This window comes from Chelmon rostratus, chromosome 16, assembly GCF_017976325.1.
Source record: "Chelmon rostratus isolate fCheRos1 chromosome 16, fCheRos1.pri, whole genome shotgun sequence".
Taxonomy (NCBI): Eukaryota; Metazoa; Chordata; class Actinopteri; order Chaetodontiformes; family Chaetodontidae; genus Chelmon; species Chelmon rostratus.
In genome coordinates, this window is record NC_055673.1 from 8,362,444 (window position 1) to 8,386,438 (window position 23,995).

General features: G+C 41.5%; 2 protein-coding genes across 2 annotated transcripts in view; one reads left to right on the plus strand and one right to left on the minus strand.

Annotated features, from left to right (window-relative positions):
- Window positions 1–1,712: 1,712 nt before the first annotated feature.
- Window positions 1,713–3,741, minus strand: LOC121620011 (transmembrane protein 42). Its single transcript, XM_041955947.1, has 3 exons — window positions 3,565–3,741; window positions 2,177–2,323; window positions 1,713–1,856 (listed from the first exon to the last, which is right to left on the minus strand). The coding sequence occupies exons 1-3, from the start codon at window positions 3,739–3,741 to the stop codon at window positions 1,713–1,715; spliced, it is 468 nt and encodes a 155-aa protein (XP_041811881.1).
- Window positions 3,742–14,352: 10,611 nt separating this feature from the next.
- The window catches only part of LOC121619620 (oxysterol-binding protein-related protein 10), a 72,560-nt gene continuing 62,917 nt past the window's right edge, over window positions 14,353–23,995 (plus strand). The window contains exon 1 of the mRNA XM_041955449.1: window positions 14,353–14,864. Coding sequence (XP_041811383.1) covers window positions 14,596–14,864 — 269 coding nt within the window. The 5' untranslated portion in view covers window positions 14,353–14,595. The remainder of the gene's footprint in view (window positions 14,865–23,995) is intronic.

Genomic DNA, 23,995 nt, shown 5'->3' on the forward strand with positions numbered 1-23,995 from the left:
GACAGCTCCAGGGGTGCAGAGGGAAGCTTTAAATGAAGTCGATGTCTACAAAACCCCGAGAGACAATGACTGATATTCATGACGTGCAACAGAATACTATGAAGTTGCGAATGCAGGGCACGTAAAGCTCAGCAGACAATCAAGAGGCGATGTGATGTCTCTATTGCTGTAGAGACAGTTTGGCCACTTAAGTCGCAAGATTCTGGGTTTAATGAAATGAAGCAGCTCACAGGGACGTCCCTCTGATGTGGGCTGAAGCTCCAGGATGCTTTGGTGTGAGATATTTGAGCTCAGGCCTCTGTAGGAACAAGCACACTTCTCTCATGAAATGGAAGACCAGCTGCCTCTGAAAACATGTGTCATGCTCATATCTGGAGGTTAAGGTTCAAGCTATCGAGAAGGCAAATAAAAAGTAAAAGAAAGATCTAGGCAGGGAGCATATTCTCACGAGGGATGAGCCTTTCAGTGCTACATTAGTATTATTACTTGTGATAGTGCGAGTACCTCGTTAGCGAACTGCTTCATTTATAACATCGCCTCGAGCATGCATAAAATGCAACGTCAGTGAAGGATGTTTACAGTGAGTGTCGTAGCAACTTAAGGAAATGTGAGAATTAAGAAAGCTTTGGTGATCTGACGGCTGCAATACATAATGCACAGGCTGATTAATGGTGACATCATGCGCATAGCCAATGATGCTATTTGCTCATTGCTCATGAACAAAACCCAAAAGATTTACTTCAGATTGGTCTGTCAATATGCACACAGGTTCTCAAATTATATACATATATCTTGTATTATCTGTCTCTTCCTTTAAAGGAATAGCTCAACATTTTGAGAGATGCACTTATGTCCTTTCTTTAGCCAAGAGTTAGATGAGAAGATCGATACCACTCATGTGTCCGTTAAATATGAAGCTGCAGCCAAGAGATGGTTATCTTAGCTTAGCATAAAGACTGGAAACAGGGGGGAACAGCTAGCCTAGCTCTGTCTTAAAAGTAACAAAATCTGGTCTCTTGTTTTTTAATCTGTAGAGATGCTGATGCTGTTACCTTCAGGCTGAGCCACGGTAGCTGCTTCCCTCTTCCATTTGTTATGCTAAGCTAAGCTAACCAGCCGCTGGCATCAGCCTCTTATTTACCGTACAGACATGAGAGTGGTATCAGTCTTCTCATCTAACTCTTGGCAGGAAAGCAAATAAGTGCATTTCCCAAAATGTTAAATTATTCCTTTGACTCTCCTCCCTTCCTTCACATCTGTTCTGTTAGCTCATGACTTGTTGTGCTTTAGTTGACTAAAGCTAATATAATTTTTGCTTCATTGTAAGCCTGTGGGCAAAGATGATTTTAGAGCTTCTGGGAAGCCTGGCACAGGCATCCATTAGCTTGTCTCCACTAGCCAGACTGTAGCTGTGCCATGGTCAGACTGGCTGAAAGCCAACATCTCGTCTGATTTTAGAACGGGCCTAAACACAGCTGAGCCAGCAGTGTTACTCAGCCTACACAGGAAATTCTTGTTGTTTCACTGCAGTGCAGAAAGAGTCCTATTTCAATATATGTACTTTTGTAAAAGAGCAAAATTGGCCAAATCCACATAATATTTCAATATCTTTTGAATAAATGTTGAAGATCAGTGGAGATGCTGACCAAAACACACCACATACCACAGCCAGCTGGAGCCAGGCTGAACTGAGCTAGTGGAGACGAGACATATTATTCGTCCTTGGCGACAGTGTTCTGATGTCCATCCTGCGGTGAAACCCTCTGCAGTACCAGCAGACCGGAGAAGGTCAGGGAGATCCCAACCCACCACAATGTTATCTGGGCTTCGCCAAAGATCAGCTGCCCCAGAAAAGCCTGCAGGAGGAAGAAAAATCAAGGTTTCTTCTTTGTCAAAGTAAATCAGTGTCTGTAATTCCATTGATGGGATATGAAGGACAAGGAGATGAACTTTGACAAGAAATTCTTGTAAGAAGCCTAAATCACTGCGACAAGCTATTTTTGAATATAGACCAGCCTATTTCCTAAAATAAAGCAGCTTCTATAAGGGCGACAGCACGTAAGGTCGCTCTGAAATTAACTTACACTCCACTACAGTCTGATGTAAAGTATTTAGTGGTATAAAGGAAGGACAAGAAGGGTGTGTCAAAGGTCCTGTAAGACAGACTGTTACTTACGGAAGATATGAAGTTGGAGGCGGTGGTGGTCACAGTGGTTCGGGTGGAGGAAGAGGAGTACCTGAGAGCTTTGGCAAGGAAGGTCCACATCACAGCATTGCAGGTGAAAAGCAGCCCGCCACACAGCAGCCTCAGGGGGATATGGAGCTGAAGTACAAAAAGAGTAACTTAGAAACAACAATAAGACATGTTGAAACTGGTTGAATTAAACTGAATGAAATCCCTGCAACGAGATACACAATGTTTGCACCTGTCTGCCGGATTAATTCTCTGTGACAGTCGTGTTTTAGCAGATGTCTACATGAAATGTAATGTAGTAAAGTATCAAGTCACATAAAACTGAAATACTCAAGTAAATTACAGTACAAGCACTTCAAAGTTGCACTTAAATACATTATGCTTTCCACCACTGCATCCCAAAACAGAAAAGCCAATAGATGATGAATATACTGCAAATAAAAGTGTTATCAGACAGAGTGAAGCAATTCAGTACAGTGCAGTCTAAAATATCCAGTGGTGGAAGGATGCAAATAACAGATGCATTCATGTTTACAAAGCACTTTTATGTTGCAGTTGTCATTATAGTCATTATATATGTCTGACAAATGTACTAAGTAAAAAGTACAATATGTCCCACTGAAAATGTAGCGGAGTCGAAGTGTGAAGTAGCATAAAATGAAAATGCTCAAGTATAAATACCTAGAAATTGTCTTTAAGTTCACTCCACAGCAAACATCACATTCAACACTGTTAATAATTCAACCAGACCATTATATAAGGAAGGGTCTCTGTTATTTTGTCTATTCCCTGCATGTCTGAGGTACTATGACGCATTCAAACCTCGTGGTGAATATTAAGAGCATGGCCCCCTGCACACCTTATATGCCATTTGAAACATCCCCCGCATTAAAGGTCACAGTTTGACGTTTCTACCGTCAGAAGCTACAGACAGCCGCCTGCAGATGTGTTTGACATCACGGCGTGACGTGTGCGGAGAGCGTGAAGGTCACGCAAGAAACCCAAAACACATCCGTGCAAGAACCCTGACCCCCTTCCATGCAGAACCCCAGCCGTTCTCCGCTCCATCGACGCCACCGCGCTGACACGAGTTAACAAAGCGACGCACGAGCACGAGCTGCAATGTCACTCGGCACGCGGACACGGCACGAGAGCGCAGCAGCTGCACGGGCTCCCCCGTGTGATGCTGCTGATGGTGCTGATGCTGAGGGAGTCGGGGAGGAGAGAGGCGGCGGGCGGGGATCACCCCCCGTCTTGCTCCGTGAGAAATCACCCCGCTCGCAGGCGCGCACGCCACGCGCTGCATTATTCACCGGCGTCCACACTGTGTTAATAATTAACGCAACTTTAACAGCCTCTCGATGCCTCACCCGGTCACAGGCGGTAGTTTCGTCCGCTTGTCTAAATTTCCGCTGCTCTCCCCACGTCCGGAGTCCGGTTTCACAGACTCCCTTCAGATAGTCGGCTCCGAGGGACAGCTTGGCCGACGACGACGCCACGGCCCCGAGGAAACCCGCCAGCAGTGCATAGAAAACTCCCGGGAACATGATGATGACAGCCGAGGCACATAATTTTCCAATCCGTCTCTACATGTCTGCTGCTGCTGCTACTGCTGCTGCTGGTCCGGGTTGAGCTGCCTGCATGGTTTTGTGTGTGTGTGTGTGTGTGTGTGTGTGTGTGTGTGAATGCATGGCACGTTTTCCTGCACTTTCTACCGACAGCCGTCCGGTGGCAGTCACACTACACATTGTCAACCCGGAGCAGGGCTGTGGTTGGACTAGAAAACGGTGGCATTCTGGGAACTGTAGTTCCATCATTCCATAACCTTAACTGAATAAATTATGACTTTAACGCAGCAGTAAGGTTCCCCCAAACATGAAGGAGTCATAATAATCGATATTATAGTGTTTTGATATTTAGATTAAGAAAGAGTAATTAAACAGAGTCTAATCTTTATTAGACAGTGATTTAAAATCTGCTATTCTTCTGTGCTATTAATACTGGGTGGAATAGAGGACAATCAATGCTAATGTAATGTCCTTGAGTGTGGGCGTAGAATAAAGTATGACTCCAGTTCATCCAGACTGCATGGGACGGACCTCTCCTCCCCTCAGCATACTGATGAGCTGCATTATAAAGGCTCATTACACTAAAACACACCAGTTGTAAGAGGAATAGACAGGGGAGTGTGTGTGCTGGTGCACATGTGTTGGCAGTCACACACGTGCACCCCGCATTACACACACATGATCCTCGCTCCCTCTCCTCTGTGTCCTTTACAGAGAGATGAGCCTGTCAGAGAGGTGGTACCAGTACAAGAATAAATTATTCTTCTAATTAGGAATAGAAAGTGGAGTCGTTGTCATGCATGTATGGGCCTGTAATGACTGTATTAATCTGAGCGTCTGTAATAAAGACAAGAGTCATCAGAGACAGTAGTCCCTCTATTTATCAGACTTGGCTGAACATTTGGCCAAAGATGGAGCGGCAGTAAGAAAGGATGTGTTACTGTGTTATTTCTGCTCTAAAAAATGTACTGATTGTGTGTATTTTACAGACAGGACGTAAGGTCATTGTTATTAAGGTCATTGAAATAGTCTACATAAGGCTAGTAATAAACTTAAACTGCAAAACCAATGCAAAAATGCAGAAAAGATGATTATTTACTTATTTTATTTGTTGATTAGACCATAAATAATGTCTTAAAAATGTAGATAATTCCCTCTGAGGCAGAGATGGCAGATACTCCACTAAGCTAGGCTAGCAGAAGTTAAGTTTAATCCTCCGTCATGATTAGATGTAGCTACTGACATATTTGTTTATTAATTTACCCACATGTAGTTTATATTAATTTACAGAAAACAACTGCAGGGAAAGAGTTAGCCAGTTTAGCTTTAGCTGAGGCTAGCTGGAGCTAACTCACCCTTGTGATCTCACTAGCTAGCTTTAGCCTAAACCTGCACGCATGCACAGTACCAGGACCCTGACACTGAAGCAGCTAAAGTAAATTCAGCCATCATTATTTTTTTATCATGCATTTCATATTTTGACATGTCTGCTCTGAAAAAAAACCCTGTTTCTTAAGCCGTCTAGCTGTCTGTGTGGAAGTGCACTGATTGGGGTGGGTGCTCACTGAGCCATAAGCCATGGTGATTGCTGTAACTGCAGGGCAGCAATTGCAGTTCCTGCAATTTGGCTTGATTTTTTCTAGCTCCATTCTATATAGCTACCATACCATAATCATCCTATGTAACACATTATTCTAACACATGTCCACCTCTGTTCTGTTCTGGCCTTAACTCAATCCTGCCCAAATGTTTGGATTTTATGGGCTGAATTAGCAGATCCTCCAAAGCGAATGACATCGCATCTTGAAGGTGATCTCATCATCTTCTCAACCAGGCCAGGTGTAAGCGCTTGTTTAGTTTTCTGGCCAGTAGATGTCTCTAATGAGCTTCAAGGAAATACAGCCACCACATCCTGCTGTGGATGAAAATCACCGACTTGCAGCCTGTGTACATTTTTTTCTGCAGCGATGTCGTGGGTTGGAGTAACAATTCGTTTGAGACACAACCTGTTTTCCCTGTTGATGTTTCGATGATCTGCTACCAAAACTCCATTTTATCTTTCCATCTTGACATTTGCGAGCAATAAAATCTTAATTAGCCTGTAAAGATGCTGCTTTTAATGCATCTGCATATGTCAAGTCAATTTATTGAGTGATTTTAACTGAGGCGATGAATACAGAGTCCTTAAAGGAAATCAGAGGCAGACAAACAAGGAAGGTAATAAAACCTGGTCTTAAAACAAGCACAACACTGCAGGGCCACAGTGTCTATCGTGTGCGTCTGTGAACAATGTGTGTGTTTTCCTGTTGTCAATGGAAAATGATATTAGAGTGGCGAGCAATGACAGTGCAGAAGAAAAGAAGTAAGGTGTTGTTTCTGTCACAGTATCCCCTGCTCTCAACCCACAGAAGCGAGCTTCAGGGAAATGACCGTCCTCGAGCTGTCACATTTTGACACCGGTATCTTTCTGGAACGCCTGCTTAGCAGAAAAAGTCTGAAATCAAGTGGAACCATTAGCGGTTATCTCCTTTGCTCTTCTGACAAACACAAAAAGTGCCAAGTTAGAGCATGAATGGGAGGTCCTTCTAGTCGTGTTCAACTGAGCGATAATTGAGCCCACAGAGAGCTTCAGTGCCACTTTTACTAAAGGTCTGTCACTGCCTTCCTGTATCTTTGTCCACCTTTTGTGCTTTTGGTCCAGAAAGGTGATTTACTATGAAAGAAAAGACTACCTTCAAAGTGAAGGGTTCATTAGTGTAACAACCTGACTGTGACTTAACCATGACCTTTAACTCAGCTGTCAGATACTTGCAGACAGGTTTTAATGAATCCATGACTTTCAGCTATAAAAAAACTGTGGCATGATGGATCTTTTTCTCATATTGTTGCTCATTTCCTTTTCTGTTTTGCCTTTGTATATATTCCCATTAGATGTCTTCATTTCATCCGGAGCTGCAGTAAAGTACACACTTACAGCCTTTTCTTTAATACATTATTTAGCTAATTTAACATTTCTTGGCATGGAGCAGCTCAGGTTTTTGCTGGAGATTATGTTACAGCTACTGGCTACTGGTGGAAGTAAACGGTTGACCATTTTGGTTGCACACACACTCAACAACTACACAAAGGAAACACTATAATGAAGATCAAAAGATGATAAAATACCTGCACACTGTTATCTTGTTCTCAGCTCTTTCCATTTCTGTTTCAATTCTTATTCCACGAGGACACAACAAATAGAAGAGCAACTGGGAAAAAGATAACAGTGTTTTTGACTGAAATGAGTCTGAATGGTGATGCATTTGCTTTCTGATGTATACAATGAAGTCCCTTTGAACTGCGATGCGTTCGCTTACTGATGTAGGGCCTGAGGTGCCTTTGAATGATGATGCATTCAATTGCTATTGTATGGACTGAAGTCCCTTTGAACAGTGATGCATTCACATGTTCATTTATGTCCTGAAGTGCCTTTGAATGGTTATGTGTCCATTTACTACTCTATGAACTGAAGGTCATTTAAACAGTGATGCACTCACTTACTGATGTACTGTACATGCATTCACTTACTGGCTTCCTTTTAACCCAATGCTCTGCTATGAGAATATTTAGACATAAATATAATTTATGTCATTTCATGTGGGTTTAAAGTCTGGTGGAGACTCACATGCTAATTTTTTCATGTTGATTTTCAGGTCTTAATTACCCATCCTCTTTCTTGTAAATGTGTTTTGACCTTCAGAGTTGTGGCTGATAGAAGGTTCCTGGCACACAAAAACAAAAAAACCCCCAAAAAACTATAACTAGTCTGGTCTCCATATTGAGCCACCAAAGGGCCTCATTCTTTAGCTGCCTTGATGAATATGCATGCCTTCATCTTTAAGCCCAGCATGGAAAGAGGCAGCATGCAGAGAGTCAGATATTCACTCACAGGCACACACACCCTTGAACTATAAATTCTGTGCTCAGCTTTCAGTCCTACACATAACTACACAGGCACACAGTCTGTTGACCTTGTCAGTGTACAGGGTCAACAGCCTCCTTCCAGTCCATTTAGTAGTCATGACGAAGTGGCTGGTCTTTGTGAATAATGCAGGCTTTTGTGCAAACATACGCAAGCTTTTGACAAGCCAAGTATCGCCACATGTCATTCATAATGTTACAGTATGAACAGCCTCAGAAAAGCAATACATTGAAATACAGTTACACCCAATATGACTGAATATTGCAGTTTTACACACAGTTAAACGTTAAAAGTAAGAGCTGACAGAGGGAATTAAGCTTGTTTCACACACCAAATAAGCTTCTTTCCAGAGAGCAAAGGGAGAGAGACATTTTACTGAGCCATGTTGGCAGGCAACATTTTATCTGCAACAAGCAGATAAAATGTTCCCAAAACAAACAGACTCCAGATAATCTCACTTCCTGCGGTTGCCAGGAACAATTAGACCAGGTGAAATGATAATCTGATCCAGCTGTTCTTTGTAACCGCAGCGTCAGCGAAACATAGAAACAGATCAAGGTCAGTCATGTCTCTCTGTACATTATTGTTGGGTCGGTTTGGACTCTCAGGGAGACGTGTGGATTATGTTTGTGTATGTGTGTTTGTGCATTTGCACACAAAGCGCTGGGCAGTGCAGCATGGTGCAGATATGTGTCAGGGACAAGGACAGACAAGCTCACAAAGCCAACACTGATAAGATCAATGATGAAATACACCCATCCTTATTGAAATTCTGACTGCTCGCTCTAAAATGAACCCTGTCATTGTCACCCATGTCAGCGAACAAAACTCTCTGCCCTGCCACTCACTACAGTTGCTTCTGAGATGCCAGGATCCATTAAAAGCTATGAAATATTTCATTCTGGAAATTGAAGCATTAGAGCTAAGAGATGACGACGAGTCCTGATGGAGGATTTCTTCGCACTACTTTATCTTTAAAGCTGATTGCAGGGCTTTCTCTTTGCAGAGCCTCGCGCTCAATCATCAATTATTTTCTGAAAGGCTGTCAGACATCTAAATGCCAAATGTGCTGGACAGCAGCGCACTTTGATCAAGCAAGGTTTTGCATGCACAAAGTTTGCTGCTGCAACATAGTGAAATATCCTCGATGAAACCACCTCTGAGCACACTTCATGGCCAAAAGTATGTAGACACTTTAACACGGCACCCTCTTCTTCCAAAACCACCAGTTTTCAACAAGATTTGGGAACCTGGCTGCAGGATTTCCTCTCATTTCTCTCTCAAAAAGATCAAATCACACTGTCGTCCATAATTTCATTATGTGCAGTTGTATCAAATAGGTAATTCCACATTTTGCCAAACACACTTACTTTCTTGAGACTTAGGTGAGAAGCTTTAACCACTGTCATGTTTGTACAGTAAATATGATGCTACAGCCTGCAGCTGGTTCGCTTAGATGAGCAGAAAAACTGGAAGCAGGTGAGAACAGCTAGGCTTGCACTGTCCAAAGATAAAAATCATCTGCCTGTCAGCACCACCAATTAAATCATTATATTTAGTTTATTTAATCCGTAAAAAAACTGAAGCTAAGCTATCCTTCTGACTGTAGCTTCATATCTACTGTACAGACATAAGAGAGGCATCAATTTCTTTATCTACCTCTTAGCATTAAAGTAGTACATGTATATACATCTTATATTAATTTGCATGAGAACATATATGAAATATTTCATAGCAACTGCTTACCTCGTTAGAATGTCATTTAACGAGTAAAATACAATTTAACAAATGCTTCATGTAGTCAGTATTTTCTATGAAGCACAAAGGTTTTATTCGTATTATACATCTCATTTAGGTTGCTTTCAATGATCAAAGACTTTCTGGACTGCCTGAGCATTTTCCCGCTTTGAAAATAAATGTACACGCACAAAGTTCACTGGTAGCAGCTCACATGCTAATCTGCTTTACCTCTTCAGTATAAATACAGTGTGCACACGAATCTGCCGAGTACGTCTTTTCTCAGTCACATAACAAGCAGGACGGCTGTAGGATGATGATGGTGGCACACCACATTGGTGCCAAAATGATTTCAGCCGATTTATTTATTGTTCGTATTTGTAAAAATACAACATTGCTCAACAGTTACATTTATAAGGAATAGCCTTGCAGGTCAGCATAAAGGCTCGCTATCTTAGCACACTCAGCGCTGCAGTAATTACATTTTCACAGTAGGTCAGTGTGACATGGATGACCTTATTTCCAGCTTGTGCACCGGTGCTGGCTTGAGGCTGTTCCCATGTAGGTATATATTTAGGTGTGATCTTTGTTGAAGATACATTACAAAACAGGGTAGCTGTGCATTGCCACTGTCAAGTAAATACCCCCTTAACTGAATTTTGTTGATTCCAGCCGCTTAAACCTCAATTACCTGTGGATGGACATTCGCAAGCTCATGCTGTGGCGGCCAAAATTGTTCAACCTATTAATTTTCAAATCTAGTAGAGATGCCAAACTTTGCAAGTCAGGCTGATTATGAGGGGAAATGTGTGTAAAATTATGCACAGGAGATCTAGAATATTTCCCTTTGAAGTGGGAGGGATGGAATATTTCACCGGATGTAAACACAATGTAACTTCAAGGAAGAACTGAAACAGGCTGACACAGAAAAAAGAAATGTATATTCCAGCCTTACAGGCGTTAAAGGCTTAAAAAAGGGGCTAGTGTTTAAAAAAAGATGAAGAAGTTCCTCCTTGGACTGTCAGTTGAGTTTATAACTTAACACTTGTAGCTTAAAAGTTACTACATAAACTAAGAAATGTGTTGCTATCATGCTAAAAGCGAGGCTGCTGTACTTAGTTCCTAAAAAGCTGACACTTTGGAGCTGTTGGGGTTTAAAGTATCTCTTTCTAGGCTGTAATGGCTCTGGTGCCGACAGCGGACTTGTAGTGGAAGGTGATGAGGCCCTGCCTCGGGCGAACACAGCTGCCATAAATCTGACTGGGCTGACGCAGGACTGTAATGGAGGAGATTGTTGCGATGTCAGTGTGTAGCTGGGGAAAAGAAATGCAGCGAGTCACAGCTCTGGGGAATGAGTTCTTTCATATTTTACAGTGTTGAGGTGAGGAAACTGAGGTGGCTCTTGCAGCAGCTCACTCTGTCTCGGCAGAGTGATGGTGACTGAGGCAGCGGTGATGCAAGCTGTTTCAAAGTGCTTATGACGCTGATGATGCTGATCAAGACAATAAGATGGAGGAGAAGATAGAAGAGGGTGAAGAGGAAGAAATAATGAAGATGATGGTGATTTTAAATGTCATGATACTGCAGAGTTAGCAGAAGAAAATAGAAAGCTGCTGTTCCAATAACTTCTGTAACTCTGCAACCTTTTCAGCATTTCTTTACCTGGTGCTTTGGTAAAAAGTAAACGCATTCCTGATGTTTACTTTTCATATTCTGAAACAAAGCAGCATACACTGCAGCAGTTCTCATCAAAAACCAAAACCTTTGTTATATCGGCAAAGTTTAAGAGTTATTTTGTGAACACAGAGAAACTACCACTCCTGCAACACCTAAGGTACTTGAGTCATTGTAACTTGGTTACAAAGCTCTTTTTCAAAGTAATTTCCCTAATTTTTAGCAGTAATCTCAGCTGTCTACAAGCTTTTAAAGCATCTGTACCTCGGCTCCTTATAGGCACACTAAATTGTGTACTAGGTAAGCCCCTCCCCCCTTAGCTACAGTTGCTATGCCTGTCAAGCTGTGCCTTTTCTCATGGCAGTTTAAAACAATAACAGATGGCACACTCACCACTGAAATTCGTGCCAATTTTTTAAACAACACGTGTTCAACTTCACACAAAGGTAAACAAATGCAGGCCTCTCATTTTTAGGCAGTGACTGTTGCTAGCAGACTTGATCAGCTGTAGCTAGAAAGTAGAAGCTAATGCTAATGCTAGGCTAAAATTCTGTTACTGTTAGCTGACTTTTCAATGTTTTTAGCTGATTAATTTTCAATGAAGGACCCCGTAAAAGGGTCTTAACTATGGAAATAATGTTAAAAGACGGAGGGTAAAGCTAACAGGTCCCCTGTAGAAAACATATATTACATTATAATGTCATTTAAATAACCCTGTGATGATCTGAAAGCTTACTATAGAAAAACGTACTGTTGGTTTTTTAGTGAGTGTTCATATTATAATATAAAAGGTTTTGAGGATGAGAAACTTTGTCTGGAGTTGCTGGAGTGTAAGCTTCCCCAACCCAAATAAAACAGAAGGACACAGCTGCTAACGTTGATCTCATATAGCCTGCTAACATCTTGACATCTGTGCAATGAATGTTTCTGTCCTGTACGTGTATTTTTCTAACCTGTTACCCCACAAAATAATCTAAAATAGTGATTTAGTAACATGCCCTTGCCTTTGAGATGGATTAATGTTTGATTACTACTGTAGGTTGTAAGATAGATAGCTGGTCATGCTAACGTTTGCAGGTTGAAGTGGTGCAGATAAACACACAGTTTAATAAAAGATACCACCGCGCCAGACTCTTAATGTACAGAGCATCTCTCTTTCTACAGGCACACGGCTTCAGCATGTGGTGAAGTCCAAAGCCTGACAGACTGTCATGACCTCTCCTAATGAAATGCAGCTGACCTGAGCTTGACTCTCAGCACAAGCTTTTAACAAACCATTGACTCTCTGTTACACAGGCGACTTTTTTTTAAACTCTCTTGTATTGATCTTTGCTTTGTGGCTGCCTCAGCTGACAAGCAGCAGGAATCTAGCCGTGCTCTGTTGAGTGTCCTATGGAGATTCAGAGACATGTCTTCAATTGCTCAGCGCAATCTCAGCCTCCTCTTAATAGCCTGCAGTGCTCCTCAGTCTGGTCTTCATTAACGTGTTCTTTTTATCCTGGTTGTCATGGTCGCGTGAGCGTGTGTGTGAATAGGTTGTATAATACTTACTTACATACATGTAACCATCTGAAAAGCCCTCCCAAATTCATGAAACTTTACAAATAGACTAGAAAAGATATGGAGAATTACACCCAGATTTGATATAAGTATTTATCAAACAATGCTCTAACCTCTCTATCTCCTTAATTTTGCCGAATATATATATATATATATATATATATATATATATATATATATATATATATATATATATATATATATATATATATATATATATATATATATTTATAACAGCTGATGGACTGAAATCGCGAGGGAAATAAGTACACAAACTACCCCCGGCAACAGACCAAACAAAAAGAAAAAAAAAAGAAACAAGACTAAGGCCCTGTGAGTATTACAGTACTGAGGCACATCGGTGCATGGAGCTAAATGCTAAAGTGTTGATGTGTTTACCATATTCACGATGTTAGTTTAGCACGTTAGCATGCTAACCTTTGCTAATTAGCACAGAACACAAATTACAGCGGAGACTGATGAGAATGTCGTCAGTTTTGCATGTATTTCGTTATAAGCCAAAGTTATTCATCCAGAGGGTGGCATGAATGTCTGCACCAAATTTTATGGCAATCCATATTATAGTTGATTGTTATTTCAGTCTCGAACGAAGTGGGGGACTGACATTGTTGGCCAAAAAATATCAGTGAGCGTTGACCATAAACCAAACCGGTATATTGCTAATCGTCACTGTTTTGTTCTTGTAAGTATACGATATCGCAGCGCTGTGTCTCCAGCATCTGTCTCATATGTCTTTAAATTACAGGGCTGTGGTGGAGTTTACTTCAAACAGACAGATGTAATCTGAAGTCAGAAGTCAGGCCTAAAATGTTAGCAAATCTTAACCCATAAATTATGTAGATCTTTGGGACTCAATAGAGAATTATGTTTTAACTTTATTATTATTTATTTAAGCTGATAAATGTACCCTGAAACACATCTGGGACAATGTGAAAGACATTAATCTATATATATACACACTGTATGTGTGTATGTATGCATGTGTGTGTGCATTTGTGAGTATTATGCAATTTTATGTGATTTTATTTGCTCTATTAACCAACATTTCTTATCATTATTATACATATTAAATTGTAAAACTACTCAGTTTTATAGTCCCCTTATGTTGCAGTATTGGCTGTAATGTTTTTATAATAACCCTGTGGGTATTTATACTTCAGTAAACTGGGTCCCAGCCCAGAGGTCACAGCCCTCTGTAGGGGTCACATGATAAATCTGGGGGTAACAAGACAAACAAAGAGATGATAATAAAAAACATATTGCTGTTATGCAACATTAGCACATTTATCAGGAACCTCTGACTAGCTGTGTCCCTCCAATTGTGAAACCAAACCTGCACCTTTGAAAATATAAAGAAACTCTTTGTATGTGTCACCCTCGTCCATGAGTAATCTTAGGCTTTTCCTGCTGATGTTTGCAGTGTTTTTATGTTTTTTGGGTTATATATATATATATATATTTTTTTTTTTTTTTGTATGATCATGTGTGTAATAGGATTGCATTGTAATATCCGGGGGCAGGTCCAGAGTGGAGTGGGCGTGTCTGTGCGCTGCTCTCCCTTCCCACCAGGAAAACGCTGGAGGAGACCCACAGACCCACTCAGACGCGCACTGCAGAGGAGCGAGCAGGACGCGGACACCGCCGAGGAATATGTCAGCTTTCTCACGCACCGAGGGACGCTCAAACCACCGGCGCTGCGCGGTCAATGCACATGCACTGCCTCTGCTTTAGTTCAGCAGACACACATCGCCTTGATTTCCACTTATGCGCTGGTGAAACCTTCCCTGCTGCTGCTGCTGCTGCTTCTGGTCCATCCCCGTCCCCTCCTCCCCTCTCTTCTTCCTCCTCCTCCTCCTGCTCTCTGCCGTCCCGTCGCCAGGATGGACAAGACGCTCTACAGTCCGCATCCCGTGGCCAACAAAGCCAACTCCTCCTCGTCGGACCGTGGGAAATCATCGTCGAGGAAGCCCGGGAGGACCGGGTCGCACAGCCCCGGCTCCGGCTCCCTGGGCGGCCCGGCTGGAGCGGCAGGCAGCCGGGGAGCTGTGCTTGGGAACAGCATGAATTTGCAGCAGCAGCAGGCGCGCAAGAGGCAGCTGGAAGGAGTGCTGAGCAAATACACCAACCTGATCCAGGGCTGGCAGAACAGGTAAGCACATGGACGGAGTTTGGTGGACAGCGGACGGGGGCCGTTAGGCGCGATTCACTTCGGGTTCAGGTGTCAGATGGCTCCGTGTTGTTATTTGCCCCGTCCACGTTGCACTTTTGCCACCACGTCACCGCGAGGGGGAGGAGGGGGGTGAGGGGGTTTAAATCCAAGCCCTGCACACATGCTTGCAGGCCTGCTCACGAGCTATTTCAATGACTATTATAAAGTAACTAGACACTAACAACTTCAAAATCAGTTAATAGAATTGCTGACACAGCAGTCCTGCACTCAGTCTTTTTTATATTTTACAATATTCACTTTTGGTGGACATTGTGTCAGAGATGTGTTGACCCAAGATGTGTTGTTGTTGACACTGCAGCTCTTTTGGTAACTGGTCAGTCCTTTAAGCCATTTCTTAAGCACAATAGAAAAAAACAAACTGGTTTTCTCTTCTCAGATGTGAATGTTTGCTGGTTTTCTTAGTTCTCGATAATAGTAAACTGAATATCTGTGAGATTTGAACTGCTGGTCAGACAAAACAAGCAATCTGGAGACGTCCAACTTGGGCTTGGGAAGTTATGAAGCAATAAATAGAGAAAATAATCAACTATCAATGATTACATTAGTTGTTAGTAGCAGTCCTAGAGTTTTGATGCATTGCCTTTTCTAACATTATGGCGCCTTATTTCCTGTAACTGGTGGTTAATAAGGCCATCCTGCATTCGGCTGCAACTAATGATTATTTTCATTATCAATCAATCAGGTGATTATTTTCATTAGCTGATTAATTGTTTGGTCAATAAAAGGTCAGAAAATGGAGAAAAATGCCCATCAATGGCATTGTTTTGTCTGATGAACTATAAAAAAAATTCCAAAGATATTTAATTTACTGTAATCTAAGTCCAGTAAAGTCAGGAAACCTTCACGTCTGATATTTAACATTTGTGCTTGAAAAAGATCAACTAATCGATTATTGAACTAATTGTTTGAGGTCTACTCTAAATCGACTGGGTTGATATCTTGGCCAATGTTTGGATCGTGAATGTGAATAAATTTGAGGAAATTGCATTGCAGACATGCCAGACATATTTTTGGGGTACTTCAGAAACAGTGTTTTACCATTATATACAGAAATATATCTTTGAAGTCTTCCATTCAGTTCAATGAATAGTGATTTTCATCATTGATTAATCTGCGGATTATTGTCTTGATTAGTAAATAATTGTAGAAAATTGTGAACAAAACCCGCTCCGTCATTGCAGCTGTAAAATACTGCTTAACAACCAGATCTAAGGGATCCTGGTAAAAATGTTTGTTTATGTTAAAAAGTAGCCATTGGAGACATTTTTTACTGTGTTTTCTAAATTCTCTCAAATACTGATTGAAGCCTCAAAAATCCAGTATCAGTGGGTCTACTGCAAAGCTGAAACAAGAGCCGTCTGACACAGTGTCAACAAAATACGATGTTGCTTATATATAGAGTAGCAACTACCTGTTATTTTCAGGATCAGTTAATCTGATGATTATTTTTCCATTCATCGATTAATCGTTTGGCCCAGAAAATGTTAGAAAACATAAAAATGCCCATCACAATTTCTGAGAGCCAACCAACAGTTCAGATCATTAAGATGCTCAGTTAAGTATCACAGGGACGAGCGGCAAATCCTCACAAATGAGAAGCTGGAACTAGAAAGGTTAGTATTTTTGCACAAAACTCACTGAAACGATTGATCATCAAAACATTTTTTCTGTCAGTTGATCTGTCTAGTTCTAAGGTTCATTAAGCTGGGATATATCGTATTGGATTGAATTGTTTGCGTGTATCTAATACAATGGTTGCGTGGCGTGTGGGACATTAAGCCTGAAATGTCTGCAGATGCATTTCACTGCAGCACATATGTGCACACTGGCCTGTTTCGCTGTGGTTAATGATATATTTCCTTATTGCGTTTTTTTCTGCTCAGTTCTGCTGCTCATGAGGCGCTGCGGCCGCTCTCATAATGAAGAATGCCTCAGCAACAACTGTTGAGATCACAGCAGTGCGTTACTGTGCGACTGTACTTCATGCAGCATTCATTGGTTCGCTCCCTGCCCTGTCCGATTTACTCAACTCAGACACAGCGGGATACAGAGGGAGTTTTTTATGAGAAGCTATGACCGAGTTTTTAAGTTAGAAATATTACTCAAGCCCACTTTTGTTGTTGTGAAACATCTGTTTGTGGTTTAGTTTTTGTTTTTTAGGAGAAAAGAAAGCCTTTTCTTGTGAGTTTCCTGTTAGCTGCCAAACTCCTGCACAGTTAACATGAATCATGCACGATTTCTGCTCTGCAGCTGTCGTGTGATTTGGGATTTGAATTCCTTTTTTACCGATATGCACACAAAGATTACCGACTTATAGTGTCCCTTTGTCGCCGTTGTGGTGCTGCAGAGAAGCTGGGACTGTAGTGTGTGTGATCTGGGCTGGAAGCCAGTGTATGTGAGAGGGGTGGGGTAGTGAGGCGGAGGTGGAGAGAAAGAATGGCTGCTCCCCGGTCTCCCATTAAACTGACAGGCAGATGAACTGAACTGCATCTTGATATGCACCCACGGGAATACCTAAGTGTAAGACTCATCCTGGGTGGAAAAGAAAAGACACGTGCTCATTTCAAAGAGGCAAAAATGAAGTGGTTGATCAAATGAAATGTGACGGTGTTTGACGTTGCTGTGGGATTTGTAGTCCGTCACCTCTGCTCACACAAACACTTGAACACACATAAACGCAAACAAACATCACAGTATAGAAAGCGCGGGTTGTTATGAGCAGGTTTGTGCTGATTTGTAAGCGCAGCTGTTAGCAGGAAGGGAATCCGTTTGTTCTTTGGGCTGATGATAGCTGACCCGTTTCGATTTCAAAGTGCCCGAAGGCGAAGGGCTTGCTTTCAAGGAGAGATTCCTTTTGATTCTTTGACCATGACTTGACCCCACCACGACCTCCAGATCAGGTTAGTGTGGAGACTAAAACACCCTGCAAATGTAGCCGAATAGTGAAAAGCCTCTTTGAGTATGCACTGAGATCAGAGTAAATGTTAATTATTTGTTGGACTATTTTCTTGTACCACTATGTCTTCTGTTATAATCAAGACCCTTAACTCATCAGGAAGCCATTTTTTTATATCTCAGTTCTTTTGAAGGAAGCCAGGTTTACTAATCACATTTTGTTTCATGCCGGTGGTTCCAAATATAGTACGTAGGTTGAATGTGACTAATTGAAGCGGGATGTTTATCTATCCCTGAAATTAAAACGAATTAACCCCATATAAGTGGATCAAGATTATTCCTGGAGTCATGCTGTTACTGTATTGTACATATAATCTTGTATGAGGCTCTCAAGCCGCTTGCACATCCAGAAAAGTAGAAAAAAGCAATCGTGAATCCCATTTCTTAAAAAAATCAGTTTGGGAGGAAATGTTCCATGACGGTCATGAGATTGGGTCTTGTTGTGAGTAATGTTTCTAAAACTATGTTTTGCATAACAGCTACTAATATACTGCAAATGGAACTAGCTCAGTAATCCCTGCAGAAGGGTTCATGATTTCTTGCCACACTATTTTGACTTTCCATTGCCTTTTTAGACTATGTGTCATGTGCAAAGTAAAATACACTTAGATATTGTCTGCTTTGTTTAATGTGTGAGAATTAAAGGCGCAATCAATAATTTTAACTGCATAAATACCTGCAATTTTCATAGAAATTGTTGAATTGTACCTTGAATGTGTATTTGTTGAATTACTCAATATTAGCATTTTTGTATTTCTCAGCTTATTTTCTCAGATGAAAATCAAGGCCTGTGTTTACAGACACAATTGATGTAAACAAACCTTCAACAACAACGTCAGACAACATTAATACATGGGCACATACTGCACAGTCCTGGCAAATATTGCACATATTGCGCGGTTCATGGTAGGGGGCTGTACTGTCACAAGCAGTGTTGTTGGCCTTGGCTAAGATGCATTGTGGGCAGTTGGAGGGTGAGGGAGGGAGCTAGGCTGGGTTGTTGTGGAGAGTGATGGTTCTGGTGCTGATGGAGCTGAACCAGGCGGAAGCTTTCTGAAGAGGTGGTAAGCCAGGTGTGATGGGTCTATCCTACTGGTCCCTGAAGATATATTAGATTTTCACTAGAAGTGGACACAGAAATGAAAAAAAAAAAAAACTTAACTGGAATTTAGAAAAAAACTGATAAAAAGGTCAGAACAGGTCTGTTCAAAATGGCTTGTAATATCAGTCTTTATCCAAATCCATTAGAGGAAGAAGAGACGCATCAGGACGGTCCATCCTTTCTCAGGTTGGGTCCAACATTGACAAAGAGCTAATATCTATAAGTGCCTGCAGCATCTTTACATACAGTATAGAAACGTTTTGAAGGAGGAGAGGCTGTGCACCGGTGGAAGATGGTGCTGGAGTAATTACAGTCGTCAGTCACGTTCCAGTATTCATCACGTGGAGAAACACATTGTGTGTGTTTGGCAGGTGGTGTCATGGTGGGCAACAGACCTGAGTGGAGCTAATTCTGCCACTGTGTGGGTGGCCATGTGTCAGCGTGAAGTGCTGTTATGTTGTGTAGGTGCTGTGTGTGTGTGTGTGTGTGTTGAAGAAAATGTGCTAGGTTGCCTTTTTTTTGTTTCTAGAGACACATATACCTACTATGCTTGTGAGGACCCTCATTAATATAGTGCATTCCTTAACCCCTAGAACTTTTTTTTTAATTCAGCTTAGGGTTTTCATAGTTTTTTTGGTTGTTTCTGTCAGTAATAATAACCCTGCACTGATTCAGGTTAATTGCTGGAATGCAGAGACATTGCAACAACAATGGGGTTGCAGTAGTGTGCAGTTCAACCCTGTTATTTTCTATGAAACATGATGTGGGGGAAAAAGGGAGCGGTCAGACTTTAAAAAATGGTTTATGCAAATGAGTAGACAGTTCCCCAAGAAACTCCATAGTGATTTATTGAAAAAGTGACAGAAAGTGATGGTAACAGGTGATAGTATCATGATTGGGTATGAAAGGGGCATCCTTGAAAGGCTCAGTCGCTCACAAGCGAGGCTGGAGCCTGAATGTACTCTAAATCTAGTTTTACCTTAACCCAAGTCTTAACCTTTAAACAGTCCTGTGAAGATGCCAAAATGTTCCCACTCTCAAGGTCTAAAACTCAAATGGGCCCATCAGCTGGAACTGAAGCTGGATCAGGTTTGTGCTGCACTAGAAGGTGTTCACTTGAGAATCTGTTTCAGGATTAATAGGTTGACTCTACGTTACATGGCCTCAGGGATCCCAGACTAAAAAATCAGGTTGCTGTTGTGTATTTTACACAAACACCATCACACATTGACTCACACTCACGTACACACACTCAAAATATGCTTACCATGCATGCAGTGATTGGATGGTATCCCTGCTGAGCCTTGGCCTTTTATTGCAGATACAACGATGTCGGCGCTCTTGTGACTGTAAAGTAATGCAGTATACAATACAGAAGTGTGTGCGCGTGTGTGTGTGTGTTTGCAAGCCATCGGCGGGTCATATTTGGTGTGTGATAATTCATTTTAAGGTTAGTCGATTTTGTTGCTGAAGCAGACGATCAGAGGCTTTTGGTTGTGGATGGCGGTTCAGAGCTGGTTTCCAGGGTGATGATGTAGGAGATGGACTTATTAATGATTAGAATTTTCAAACGGCAAATGAGGCCTTGTGTTCAGCTTTTCATGCAGGAGATATTGCTCTGCTGTTGGGTCATAGTCTCGTTTTCATCAGCACAGAGTGAATGTTTGTGTGCATCGTGTCTACAGTAGGTACCCTGACATTTGCATGCAGACCACAGAGTCCTAAACAATCAGAGTGCTCTCATTCTCCTTTTCAGATCTCTGGTTGTACAATACGAGGCCAGATCTGCGAGGATTTCTACATGTGTTGATTCTAAATTTATATCTTCCTAAGCGGTCAGCAGGGTGGGGAGTACATTGTAAGTGATGAATCATTTCTTTGCAGATGTGCTCACAGGAAAGGAGCAATGCTGCGCTGCTTTGATCAAAGCTGTGAGTCGGGCTAATGCGGCTCTGGTGGGTGTCTCTGTGGCACAAAACAGAAAGAAAACTTAAGATGTTTGACTTCTAGATGATAGTCTATTGCTGCCTGAAGTGAATTTGCATTTGCTGTCGTCATACTGTCTTAGCTGCAGTTTGGTTGGTTTGCTGGTAGCTGCAAAATAAAGTTTTTAAGAGGAGTTAACAAACATCACACCACCCTCATCATCAGATTGAGTTTGCTCACCGGCAAAACAGCAGATGTTGAAACTGTCAACAGGGAAGTCAACATGGATGATGGAGGGTTTAAGCATATACAGAGCATTTGTTATGGTTGAAGTCTCCAGAGCAGGCCAGGAAGTGGACCTTGAGTTCAGATTGCTTTGTTTTGTTTTTGGTTTAATCAAAGCTCAGAACCTGCACTCGTGATATTTTTGGGGTTAACACCGAATCAGATCTTTGTAAGGTTTGCAGACCTGCTGAGAAATGCCGTCAGCTCTTTAGCTTTTACCAGCTTTTAGCTTGATGTTTAGTTTTGTGGTTGATTCTCAATGCTCTCCTCAGTCCCCCCGGAGAGAAAAAAAACATTGTCAGACATGGAATTGCTTTATTTATCTGTTGAAGTGATGGCTTTATGTCATTCAGACAGTTGTCTTTTACTTAATGTACCTCTCTGCTGCAAAGTTAAAAGTACTGGAGATTCGGGGTGGGTGATTTGGCACTATAATTATATCAATATTTCAGGATATTTCCGTGATAATGATATTCTTGACAATGTGACAAAATGTGGAGTACAACTTGCCAAAGATTGGGGCATGCTATTCTGAGCCAATGCAGTTTGCCTGCTTGGTTTAGATCTCACAATAGCTGTTGAGCTCTCCTCACAGGATTTTTGGCTCCACTCGTACTCAACCTGGAGCTTCTGCTTGGATGGTAGCACAAGTTTGTTGTGTTGCCTGCTTTTGTTATAACAGTCTTCCTGCACTTCTTGCATATTACCGTGGTTTGTTGTACATTTGATCTTTGTACCTGAATCTCTTCCACACTGCTGAAGTTGCCCTTTCTTTTCAAACTAGCTCCGTCACTGTGGAGCCAGTGGGGTGTTGAAGTAGTCTTTCATGACTGTCGTAAAGGCGAGGTCGCCTCGTCTTCTTACAGTAATTCCAGAGGATCGAATGACAGGACGTTTCTTGTTTGATTTGTGATTGTCGGATGTTCATGTATTCATCCCTGCAGCTGGTTGTTTATTCAGCTGATTTCATGTTGTTTGGGCTTAAGTAACGAAAACTGATATCTTTCATTTATTGCAGTGATCGTAGAATGTGGTTATATATGCTTTACCTTTTGCTGCTGCAGCCTTTTATGTTACTCTGGCGCTAGTTACTCTTCAGTTCAGAGTACCAGACTGAAAGCGTTACAGAATTTTTACTTGATCCATCTTCATGACATTATCATTGTGGCTTTACCGTAAACGTGAGAGTAACATGTTAAATTGCAATTAGATTAACTTCAAGGGGTGCATGTCTAAAATCGGCTCAATCAAGAGAGTTGTTTCCAATGAATGAGCTCAGAAAAGCCAAATGTTCAGTTGGTGGAGACCAACCTTGAGTAAGAAGCCAGCCAATATCGAACCTAATCTGTCACATGGACAGAAACAGGATGCTAATGTCTGCTGGATATGTGGGAAGGGAACCGTCACAGCTAACAGGTTAGCTACACTCACTCGATAAATGGATATCTCAGCCTCATGTTTCTTTGAGTTTGCCCCCTAGTGGTTGAAAATCATTTAACGCAGCTTTAACATTCTCCCATGATGGTGTGTATGATGATAAGGTGTTGGCCCTTTGACACTACAACACTACATATTTTATCCCTTAACAAGTATAAACCCACATTTCCTGCCAATAACCAGGGTGATTTACTGCCTTCCTGCTGGTCCGATGTTCCTCTGGGCATTTTTGAGAATTAACTGCCAAAAGAGCAGGGAGGAGATGCAAATTCTGCTGACAAGCTATTTCCTGCACCATCAATGTTAAAGCCATTAGGAAATGGCAGTGTTTCTGTTGATGTGGACAAATGTGCTTGACTAAGCTCTTTTTACAGTGTTATTATTGTTTGGTGGTGATTTATTTGAATGATATCAGCAAAAAAAGTCAGTATCGGAAAGCTCTTTGTTGTTACAGATGCCTATTATTGAGTGAATGAGTGATTACAGTTCAGAGCTGTAAGGCAAGGATAGTTTTTGATGAAAAATCAGAACTGACTGAAGTTATATTTAGGGTTTTCAGTGCCTGAAAAAGCACAAGTCTACACAGATAGGCCTGAAAATGTGAAGTAAAATCATGATATACCTAATGAGACACGTTTATTTTTAATCATATTTTCAAGGACAATATGGCCAAATCCATGAAATTTGGTGCATACGTTCATGTCCCCATCACAGGGTGAATTGTAGTCATTTTGTTCAATCCTCAACCTTTCATGTAACTCCGTCATCTTTGTGTTTTGGGCTAATTGGCACATTTTAGCATGCTGACATTAGCATTAAACTCAAAGCACCGCTGTGCCTCAGTGCAGCGTTTTAGAGCAGCTATCATGGCTTATGTTTGGTCTTGTTGGATTTTTGTATTGTATTATCCTGATATTAGATGTTTGATCCCTTAAGTCTTATATGCAGCAATGAGTATGTTGACCAAAATCAATTCGCTAACCTCTGCTTGTTTCACCAGACACATTATAGCCCAAAAAGCCCAAACATCAACTTCTCAGTGATATCTACAGCCTGCTATTTACATGTAGATATTTAGCAAATTACCATTAGCATTTAGCATTAAACCAGGTTTGGTTTTGAAAAGCTGACGAGTGATGAGCAAAATTAATTGAATATTGAAACAAATTCACTATATTTGACAATTAGTTTTACTTTTGTGGGCTTGAACTTGTTCAATGAAATGGATTGTTGTATAACGAGCAGTAACATTGCTGCAAACCTCTGATGTTCTCTCGATGTTGATGTTGATTTGGCCCAGTTCGCTGCAGCCTCGTGCTTTCAAAGGTGAAAAGTTCACCGTGAG